Genomic DNA, 11,134 nt, shown 5'->3' with positions numbered 1-11,134 from the left:
CTGTGATCCCCCCCCCCCCGATTTCTGTAAAGAACGTCATTAGTACTTTGATGAAGATTGCATTTGAATTTGGGTAGTTGGAACATCTCCCAATATGATAATGGGCGTTTTAGGATTCATTAAACGCAGAATATCTTCCTATCGGCTTGTGTCCTCTTGAATTTCTTTCATCGGTATCTTGATTTTCATGACAGAGATCTTTTCTTTTTTTTTACCTCCTTGGTCTGATTTACTTCTAAGTATTTCCGTTTGTTCATTTGTAACGATGGTGAGTGGGATTTCTTGATTTCTTTTTCATCTGGCTTGCTGTTGGAATGTAGAAGCACTGTGATTTTTGTATATCGGACTTATATTCTACAGCTCTACTGAACATTTGTCAGTTTTGCAATTGGTGATGTTTGAGATGGGGGTCCCACTATGTTTGGTGGGGGTCCCACTTCTGATCTCTATAACAGTTTTGACTTTTTTTTTTTTTAATTTACGATCCTACTGCCTGACTTCCCTAAAGTAACTAAGATCACAGGTTCTGTGCCATCCCTCCCAGCTCATTTATGAGTTCTGATTATGTTTCTGTGGATTCTTCAGGTTTTCCTATGTATGAGATCATGCCATCTGCAAATGAGGACAATTGAGTGACATTTCCAATTGGTATGCCTTCCTTTCTTCCTCTTACCTGATTGATCTGGCTAGTACTTCCGGTACCACATTGAATACAACAGGAAAGCGTAGACATCCTCGTCTCATTTTAGATTTTTAGGGGAAAATCCTTCAACCTTTTCCTTTTTGCTATATTAGCAAGGTTTGTCATGCACGGGTTTTATGGTGTGGAGATATCCATTCCTTCATGTTTGGGATTTTATTTTTGTTCTAGGTGCTGGGGCTGGACCCCAGGACCTTGTGCATGCTAGGCAAGTGCTCTGACACCGAGCCACACCCGTGAGGTACACTCCTTGTACACCTAATGCATGGAGAGGTTTTATGATCAATGAATTTAAATTTTTAATAAGTGCTTTTTTCTGAGTCTCTAGAGATGACCAAATGGATGTCCTTCCTTCTGTTATGTGACATATCACATTTATTGATTTACATAATAAATTTAGTATGAACCCAACTTGATTATGGTGAAGAATCTTTTGGATGTGCATTTGGATTCTGTCTTGCTAGTATTTTTTTTTTGGGGGGGGCACCATTTCTTCAAATGTTCTGCCCTTTTACCTCTCTTCCTTGTGGAACTCATGTCAGCGAGCGGTCCTACAGGCCCTTGAGAGTTAGTTCATTTTTATCCCAAGTCTGTTTTTTTTTTTTTAAATCCCTGTTCTACATATCAATAATTTCAGGTTCACCATTCCTTTCTTCTGCCTGCTGCTTAAATTTTCTGATAACTCCCTCTAGTGAGTTTTTTCATTCGGTCATTGTACTTTTCAGTTCCAGAATTTCGGTTTGGTTCCTTTTTAAAAATGAAATTTAAAAAAAAAGAGAGACTATTTTTGGAGCAGTTTCAGTTTCATAGCAAAATTGAGTACAAAGAGTTCCCATCGACTCTCATCCTGCCTCAAAACACAGGCTGCTTCCCCCTCTGTACAGAACGGGTACCTTGGTGATGGTCAACCCACTCGGGGGACACGCCACCTGGGGTCCACGGTCTACGTTCAGATCTGCTCTTGGCTGTGTATTTGTTTTAATTAGATACACATGACAGTAAACTGATCTTGACATATCACACATTTGAATCAAATGGGGTATAATTTCTCATTTTTCTGAGTATACAGTTTGCAGAATCACATTGGTCACACAGTCACCTATATACATACAGCAATAATAAAGTCTATTTTATTCTGCTGCCCTTCCTATCCCCCCTTCCCCTCCCCTCCCCTCCCATCTCTTCTCTCTACCCAATCTAATGTGATGCTATTCTTTTTTTTCTTTTTCCTCACATCATCATACATGTATTCTGTATAACAATGAGAATCTCCTTCCATCTTCCATGCAATTACCCTTCTCCCTCCCTTTCCCTCCCACCTCTCTTCCCTATCTAGAGGTAATTTTCTTCTCATGCTCTTCCTCCCTACCCTATTTTGAGTCACCCCCCTTATATCAGAGAAGACATTCGGCATTTGTTTTTTAGGGATTGCCTAACTTCACTTAGCATTACCTGCTCTAATGCCATCCATTTCCCTGCAAATGCCATGATCTTGTTATTTTTTAGTGCTGAGTAATATTCCATTGTATATAAATGCCATATTTTTTTATCCATTCATCCACTGAAGGGCATCTAGGTTGGCTCCGCAGTCTAGCTATTGTGAATTGTGCTGCTATAAACATTGATGTGGCTGTGTCCTTGTAGTATGCTGTTTTTAAGTCCTTTAGGTATAGTCCGAGGAGTGGGATAGCTGGGTCAAATGGTGGTTCCATTCCCAGTTTTCCAAGGAATCTCCATACTGCTTTCCAAATTGGCTGCACCAATATGCAGTCCCACCAGCAGTGTATGAGTGTACATATTCTTTTTTTATTCAGACATGGTCTTCCTATTTCCTTTAGGTCTTTGCCCATGATTTCCTTGAGCTACCTTGAACATAGTTAAAATCACTGAATCAACACCTTTGGCTGATGGTTCCAATGTACATCCAGCCTTCTGTGGAGATAACGTAATGTCAAGTTCTTCATCTCCTGTGAGCATTTCTAGGCTTGTGATGTTTTGGAGAACTGGACATTTTCAGTATTATGCTGTGGTAACTCTGAAAATCCGATTTCCCCCATTCCCCGGGGATTGGCTCTTGCTCATGAAGGACTGGAGCCGTCCACTTGTGACTTTTTTAAGCTCTTTTTTGCACACGGTATGTGTTCCTTGCTGTGCACAGTCGCTGATGTCTCTGCTCCTCTAGCTCGGTGGTCACCTGGGATCCTCACAAAGATTTCCTTAAGTGTCCTGCTCCCCAAAAGGAGAGGGGGTTACTATCTCCTTAAATCTCCCAGAAGCCACTTCAGCCCTGTGGGGTTCACCGTGGTGCTGGCCCCTGAGTGATCCAAACCAGCAGAGTCAGCAACCAGAACCCACAACCCCGATATCGTAAGGACCAGGGCCTTCTGGCCCAACCTGGCTCCAGCAAACGCTAACCAGGAACTTGGGCCATGCCCCCCCCCACTGCTACCTTCCAGGATTTGGGGAGCAGGGAATGGATGTCTTCTTCTGCTTCCTGCATCACCTCTTCTGGCCCCAGGTGCCCCAGGTCTTCTGTTGGCTGGGTTTGAGTTCTTTCCGTCTGCTGATTTCCAGCTGTTGAAGACGGAGGTGGAAAGAGTTGCTAAGGGGGACGTCACTCACGTTCTCCCGGTTAGAGAATAAGAAATGCTGGGAGTGGGCACGGGGGTGCACACCTGCAGTCCCAGCGACTCAGGGGACTGAGCGGGAGAATGGCAAGTTCAAGGCCAGCCGGGGCCACTTAGTAAGACCCTGTCTGGAAAGAAAAAAATAAATAAATAAAAGGGGGGCTGGGGATGCAGCTCCGTAGTAAAGTGCTCCTGGGTTCAGAGAAGGGAGAGGCAGGTGTCCTAAGAGCAGACAGAACATTTTTTATCAAAGAAGTAAGTGCTGCATCTCAGCCCGAGTACGTCCAGGCTGCCAAGCACCGGCGCAGGTGAGACTCGGAAATCGTGTGGGCACATAAAGCCAGACAGGAAAGTTCTAGAAGGGTGGGGATAAGAAGTTGGAAGAGCAGGACTGGAGATGCAGCTCCGTGCAGAGCATTTGCCTCGTTGGACCCCAGCATTGCAACAAATGAAGCAAAAAAAGCAAAACATTAGCGACCCCTGGGAAGAGTCTGAGATGGGAGGTGGCCCCAGGGAGTGGTCCAGGGTGCAGGGAACCAGCCCATCTCTCCCTCCACACTGCGTTGAAATGATACCATGTATCCATGGTCACCAAACTGTATGTGGAAGGCTTAGTGCACTTTGCACACGTCCCTGTCTGTGTTTCACACCACAGTAAATAAGAAAAAAGGGAAGGGAGGGAACATTGACGGAGTGTTTGCTGTAGGCAAGGTCGGCTTTAAAAAATAAATAAATAAATCCATTCATTTCATGAGCACTTACTATGCCCTAGGCACTCTCGAGGTCCTGAGGACCTAGCAATTCGGTCCAGACCCTCCCTTCCGCATGATGCCCATAGTTGGTGCAAGACACAGCACGAAAGGAAAGTTATCGCGGTGACAAGCAAAAGTGGCTTGTCACAGGGTCGGGGGAGTCAGAAAGGTCTTCCCTGAAAGAAAGAAAAAAAAAAAAAAAGCTTCAGAAATCTTGAGGATGGGGAGGGGTCGTGGGGGGCGGGGGAAGAAGAGCCTTTTATGTAACGGGAACAGCGTGTGCAAAGGTCCTGTGGCAGAAGGAGGCACAGCATGGAAGGAGGGCAGAGAGCACGGCCAAGCAGGGTGCGGCCGACGTGAAGGAGGGAGGGACTCTCAGAATAAGCATTTCGTAGATGGGGGAAACTCAAGCATGGAAAGGTGAGGTGGCACCAGTCAGTGCAGCTGGGATGGGGAGCCAGCTCTGCCTGGGTGCCCTCTGCCCACTGAGAGACTCAGGGACTGTCCCTGGGAACCTGGGTGAGGGAGGCCCCCTTGGCTCCACTCAGCTTGCCAGCCACCCTTATGCTCCCTACCTCTCAGCTCCGCAGGGCCTGTGGCTCGGGGTGGCTATGAGATCCTGCCCTGAGGAGAAGTACTGGGACTCCTTGCTGAACGGCTGCATGTCCTGCAAGCCAATGTGCAGCCAGCGGAGACCGAGCACCTGCGCAGCCTTCTGCAGTGAGTTCTGGGGCCTGAGCCCAGGGAACAGCTGGACCTCCCCACACCTTACTTCCCCCCCCCCAAGCTCCCTCTGGCCCCACGGCCGTCCGGAGGCTGAGAAATGGGGTCAGGGGAAGGAAATGCACCCACTCATTCATCAGCGATTCTTCACCCCCTCATTCGACCCTCGCCACTTTATTTATTTCTTAGTTTTCGGTGGACACGACATCTTTATTTTATTTTTACGTGGTGCTGAGGATCGAACCCAGCGCCCCGCGCATGCCAGGCGAGCGCGCTACCGCTTGAGCCACATCCCCAGCCCTTGAAAATTTTTATTATAGAAATGGTCAAACACGCAAAAACACAAGAGTTGACCCTGTGTCCCCGTTATCGGCTTAAAAAAATCATTAAAATTCTGCCTTTTTGTTTTCCGATCATTTTTTTTTGCTTGAATATTTTAAAGTGAATTTTAAAATATCATTTTTTACCTATAGATACTAGATCATGAATCCCTCACACACCAGGTCCCCTAAAACATAACCTCAACATCTTTTTTTATGTTTTTTTTTTTTTTTTAGTTGTAGGTGGACACAATACCTTTATTTTATTTTCATGTGGTGCTGAGGATCAAACCCAGGGCCTCACATGCCCTAGGCGAACATTCTACTGCTGAGCCACAACCCCAGCCCCTATAAATGGAATCTTTTTAAAAAAAAAAAAAAATTTATGTTTTTTTAATATTTATTTTTTAGGTGTAGATGGGCCTTTATTTTTATGTGGTGCTGAGGATCAAACCTGGGTCCTGCCCGTGCTAGGCAAGCAGCGCTCTACTGCTGAGCCACAATCCCAGCCCCTAAATGGAATCTTAAAAGAAAGTTTACTTGTGGAAATAAAAATATCCTCAGGCTTTCTAGAAGGTAAACTGATTGTCCCAGCTATTTTTCTTTTTTAGCAGTGTGGGGGCTGGAACCCGGGGCCTTGTGCATGTTAGGCAAGTGCTCCACCATTGAGCTGTGCCCTCAAGCAGCCCTTAAATAGAGTTCTCTGTATCCCCAGTGTAGGTTCTGTCAAGCTCTTGAAGGTCAAGGTGCTTGGGCTTTTAGTTTGCTTGGCTTCTGCTCCTTGGCACTGATACTTATTCTAGTGGCTGTCATTCCCATTTATTTTTAAAACCCACAAAATGCTACTAATGTGAGCTTTCCCACCTGTCTTCCAATCCCACCCTCCGCAACTTGCCAAAGAGGACTCCAACCTTTCCCCTCTGTTCCTTAGGCTAATTGGAGATATATTTCTTCTTGATGGGGTTTGGAAAAGGCAAGTAAAGAATGACAATTAAGGCAATTGAAGAATCTAGTTTATCACTTTTAAAAGAAAAGTAGAACATCTTCCTAGGCTTGAAAACTAAGAAATGGAATCTTTTTTAAAAATATATATATTTATTTTTTTTTAAAGAAGAGTCTTTTAAAGAATCTATAGGCCAAAGAAGAAGTAATAATGAAAAGAAAAAAAAAACATTTTGAACTAGATTCAGGAAAAACACTATGTATCAAAATGTGTGTGATGCAGCCACAGCAGCACTTGGAGGATCATTCATAGCCTTCCGTTTGTATAAATTCGATTTGTAAAAAGACTTGGATTATTCCGGGATTGCTATTTGAGTCGGACTGTGACTTTTTTTTTTTTTTTAACTTTGATGTCCTTTGAGATTAGACCCAGAGCTCCTGCAGGCCCATGTCACCCATCACTCCTTTCTCTTTCCCAGAGTCCCTCAGTTGCCTCAAGGAGCAAGGCAAATATTATGACCGTCTCCTGAAAGACTGCGTCAGCTGCACCCCCATCTGTGGTCAGCACCCCAAGCAATGTGAATACTTCTGTGAGAACAAACTCCGGAGTCGAGTGAACCTTCCACCCCAGCTCAGGAGGCCGCAGACAGGGGAGACGGAAACCAGGTCAGATAACTCAGGAAGGTACCAGGGATTGGAACACAGAGGCTCAGAGGCAGGTCCAGGTAAGCCTGTGGTGGGGAGGGCCAGAATGCATGGGAGGCTGGGCACCAAGCCTGATCAGAAGGGTCTGCAGGGCTGGGGTCGTCGTAGCTCCGTGGTAGAGCCTTTGCCTGGCACACGTGTGAGGTTCTGGATTTGATTCTCAGCACCGCACATAAATAAATAAAATAAAGGTCCATCGACGACTAACAAAAATATATTTAAAAAAAAAAAAAACGAAGAGTCTGCGATATAAGAAGCCCAGAGTCCAGGCAAATGGTCAGAAGCCAGGGTAGTCAACCCAGGATAGCAAAACAATTTAGATAAAAATTCCACAAGTGTGTGGGCAAGAAAGTAGCAGAAGAAATGGCGTGACTTGTGATGGAAGCTACTGAGGTTCTTTTTTAAAAAAAACTTTTCATCTATTTTTTATTTGTACGAATTAGTTATACATGACACTTTTTAATATATTTTAACTCACACGGAATTCTACAATTTATGGAGTACCATGTGATTTTTTTGGAGGGGTGGGTACCGGGGATTGAACTCAGGGGACACTCGACCACTGAGCCACATCCTCAGCCCTATTTTGTATGCTATTTAGAGACAGGGTCTCGCTGAGTTGCTTAGGGCCTCGCTTTTGCTGAGGCTGGCTTTGAACTCGCGATCCTCCTGCCTCAGCCTCCTGAGCGGCTGGGATTTCAGGCCATCCTCAGATGAACAAGTTTTTGAAACATGAGCAGCCCAACCTACGTGAGCACTGTGCCAGGAGGCCACCCAATCTCAGCCTCCGGTTAGGGACAACGGAGAATTCCTTTGAATGAGAAGGAAGAGATATTACTAACCCAAACAAAACATTATGGCCATCGTGAACATAGTGAGAAGAGTCTGCTGGGCAGCTGCTGAGGGCCAGGTGTCAAAAATAATCGAATCGATCCACCCAGCAGACACCTCGAGACTCCCTACCCTGTTGTGAGCACCCGAGACGACCTTGAGCTGCCCTTGACCTATCAAACAGCAGGCCCGAGTTCCCTTGAGAGTCACATAGCAAGTACGTGACAGAGTTGGGCTCTGTCCACTCTGCAACAGCAGGAAGACCCAGAGCAGGGCCCATGGGTGGGATCACTGATCCCTGAGGGTGACTGGTTGCCCTTAGGAGGAGGTGAGTTGCATCCTGCTTGGGACCACCAGCCAAGCCCCTTCACCAGAAGGTACTTGGGGCTTCATCTTGGCTTCAGGGCCAGAGCTCCCAGGATGTGTAGGGGGGGTGCATAAGGACCTGTTGGGAGGTCAGGAGTGGGGGGTCAGCCTTACTGGGCCTCACCCTGCAGCTTTGGCTGAACCGTGGTGTCACCAGGGGACACCACAGGCCCTCCCAGAGCCTCAGAGACTTGGTGATTCTCTTGCTGTCCCCTGTCCCTCCCTGCCCGGCATCTCTCTGGTGGCCTGCGGCTGAGATCTGTTCTGCTGTCTCCTCTCATATCTCTGTGGGCTGCCGGGGCAGGGGCCGGGCTGGTGTGGATTGTAAACAGGAAGTCGGGGCCACATGCACAGGGGACAGACCCAGATGTGGACCTACCGGAGGGGAGGGAGCGGAGGACACCAGGTGAAGGGTTGGTCTGTCCCCACCACCCGTACCCAGCACTGCGAGGCCCACCTCAATGGATTCCAAGATTCTCAGGCGGCCCACTCAGGACTGCCGTGCCTGGGGGAGGCCAGAGTCTCACGGAGGGAGAGACAACAGACAAGACTTACGCTAATGATAGACTAATCTCTATCCCAGTGGCTCAGGAGGCTGAGGCAGGAGGATCACAAGTTCAAGGCCAGCCTCAGCCCCTTTAGCAAGGCCCTAAGCAACTTCGTGGAGATCCTGTCTCAGAATTAAAAAAATTGACGAAAGGGCTGGGGATGTTGCTCAGTGGTTAAGCGCCCCTGGGTACAATCCCCAAAATCTACATATTATTTTTTTCTAGGGGGGACAGGAACGCAGTGATCCATCATCCACTTCTCTAGCAGGTCTGGTGATGACGACTTGCAGAGAAAAGAGGAGGGGGAATGAGACAGAACAGCTAGCAGCCAGGGGTGGCTGGAGATGGCACCGGGAGGGGTGATTGCCAGATGACAGAGGGATTCTCTTGCTGGGCTGGGGAGGCCGGTGTCCGGCTCGAGGCAGGGATGCAGCAACTGGACAAGAGAGTCAGAAAGGGGCTGGGAGGCGATCTTCCCGTTGCCTCTGGGGACATGGATGGCAGCAAGGGTCCCGAGTGAGAGGCTATGTCTGGCCACAGATAACAAGGACCTGAGTGGAACAGAGGTATGACATTAGGAGGTGGGGGAGGGGAGGCTAAGACCTGGGTGACCTGGGGAAGTTTCAGGACTGCTCCTTCCCAACTGTCCCCACCCATAATGCCCTCCTGGGGGCTCTCCCAAGGCTCAGGTGACTTTCCATTTGCTGTGTGTGTGTGTGTGTAGCACATGAGAACCAGCTGCCCTTGCAGGTGAGCTGGGTAGCTTCCTGTGGCTGCGGTGACCTTGCTCCATAGACCAAGTGACTCAAAACAACACAGGTGGACACAGCCACAGTTCTAGGGGCAGAAGGTCAGAACCCAAGGGCAAATGCCCAGGGCTGGGTTCTCTCCGTCTTCCAGCTTCAGGTAGCCTGCAGGCATTCCTGGGCTTGTGGCCCCATCATTCTGGGCTCGATTCCCATCTTCAACCCAGTCTCTATTCCTGGCCTCCTCTGTGTCTGCCTCTCTCCTCCCCTGTCTTCTGGGGACACTTGTCATTGGATCTGGGACCCACCCTCGTCCAGGACGATCTAGTCTCCCAGGTCCTTAATTTAATTACATCTGCCAAGACTCTGTCGTCACATGTGCAGGTTATGAGGGGACATATCTTGGTTGTGGGGGGGGGCACCGTAAGAGGAAAGAGACATCCCCCAGGGCACTATGAGCTATGAGTATTCCCATGTGACCAGGCTTGTTCCCATGAGGCCAGGCTTGGGGACAGCCAGGACCCTGTGTGTGCTGGAGCTCTGGATAGCATCTTATTTGGAGAACTTGGATTTTTACCCACGATGGGGAGATAGACACAGACACAGAACTGCTTGGCTCACATCGGGTTCCTGCAGGTGAACTTTCCTTGTGGAAGACGGAGGAACTTCCTTATCCTGCTGGTTGAAACTGGGCTGTTGGGAAAATCTGACCCTTCTCTCATTTTTCCTGATTTCTTGGAAGGTCAGATAAACAGCTTGGTTTCTTTTAGCTTGGTTTCTTCTTTCGCGTGAATGACTCCCTTTTAAATTTTTTTTTTTTTCTCCCTGGGACTCAGGATTGAACCCAGGGGTACTCTATCACTGAGCTACATGCCCAGGGTCTTTGCTAAGTTGCCCGGGTTTGGGTCTCAAACTTGCAATCCTCCTGCCTCAGCCTCCCAAGTCACGGGGATTACAGGTGCGCACCACCATTACCCACGTTCCATTTCCAGCTTTAGCCTGGTTCTGGGAGGACCCTGGGCAGGAGGAGGCCAAGTCCAAAACAGTAGCCCCTTCTAACTTACTCAGCAGCGCCCCCCGGTGGGGACAGAGCAGTCTTCTGTGTGAGGTCTAGACTCAGACCTTAGTGCTGCTAGCCAGGATCAGGGGGGAGGGTCCCACGGTTTGGGTCCCAGAACTTCTCAAGGTTTCATTTACTTTGGGGACTAGAACAGGATAGGTGGCCCTAGTCGCTGTTTTAATGATTTTTCAGTTTCTCAGGGTCCTCCTTGTCCTGACCTTGTCCTGGGCTACCCCAGTGGGAGCAGGACCACTCTCCCATTTTTCTGTCCCCCGCTAAAGCCAAGGTCCAGGGACCTGCTAAGATTGGGCAGAAGCCAAGGGCGCAGGGTAGACATGCGTGGAGAGGGGAGGAAGAGGAGACTTGGTTATGAAGAGAACCAAGATGGAGGGCAGCAGCTGGCGTAGGCTGTGGGACCTGGGAGCCACTTTGGAGTGACCCGGGCCAGCTGAACAGCCAACTGATGTGACCCAAGGGCCAGCAAAGGGGCCGTAAACAGCAACGTGGCCTGGATAGAGTCTGGGCCTGCCTCTTGGCACGGCCGAGAGCTGCTCCTCTCCCTCGAGGAGAACACATTCGCCCTCAGGAGAAGGGGGTCCCCAAAAGATCCAGGGACCCCAGGGAGAGAGGTGAGTGGAGTGGGGGGGGGTGCCGTGACATTCTAGAAATGGTTTTGGTGGAAGTTCACACACCCAAAGTGAAACCGCCTCCCAGCGTCCCATCTGTTCCCAAGTTTAGACACACAGGGGACAAGGGGTGTCCTCTGGGAATGGCTCACAGAGTGGACATTTGAAGGCCTCCCCCCCCCCCCCTT

At 48.6% G+C, this 11,134-nt stretch overlaps 1 protein-coding gene and 1 long non-coding RNA gene across 10 annotated transcripts in view; one reads left to right on the top strand and one right to left on the bottom strand.

Moving 5' to 3' along the window:
- The window catches only part of LOC125614109, an 11,781-nt gene extending 7,116 nt beyond the window's left edge, over nucleotides 1-4,665 (bottom strand). The window contains exons 1-2 of one of the 4 annotated variants that reach the window (XR_007344747.1): nucleotides 4,090-4,665; nucleotides 3,150-3,455 (exon numbers count right to left, since the gene is read on the bottom strand). This is a non-coding gene — a long non-coding RNA (uncharacterized LOC125614109). Of the gene's footprint in view, nucleotides 1-673; nucleotides 1,794-2,152; nucleotides 2,215-3,149; nucleotides 3,456-4,089 lie in introns of those variants that run through there. The other 3 variants (XR_007344753.1, XR_007344756.1, XR_007344746.1) reach the window with 3 other exon arrangements.
- Nucleotides 1-11,134, top strand: part of Tnfrsf13b (TNF receptor superfamily member 13B) — a 36,534-nt gene that overhangs the window by 13,571 nt on the left and 11,829 nt on the right. For all 6 annotated transcript variants that reach the window (XR_007344724.1, XR_007344725.1, XR_007344722.1 and 3 more), the window contains 2 exons: nucleotides 4,662-4,799; nucleotides 6,544-6,789. Coding sequence is in view for 3 of the 6 variants with exons in the window: in XM_048796305.1 (XP_048652262.1) it covers nucleotides 4,691-4,799; nucleotides 6,544-6,789 (355 nt within the window). In the remaining 3 variants the exon portion in view is untranslated. The remainder of the gene's footprint in view (nucleotides 1-4,661; nucleotides 4,800-6,543; nucleotides 6,790-11,134) is intronic.

The sequence above is a fragment of the Marmota marmota genome, unplaced genomic scaffold (genome assembly GCF_001458135.2).
Source record: "Marmota marmota marmota unplaced genomic scaffold, marMar, whole genome shotgun sequence".
Classification (NCBI taxonomy): Eukaryota; Metazoa; Chordata; class Mammalia; order Rodentia; family Sciuridae; genus Marmota; species Marmota marmota.
Note: the sequence above shows the minus strand (reverse complement) of the source record. Positions and strands in the feature narration are given on the sequence as shown.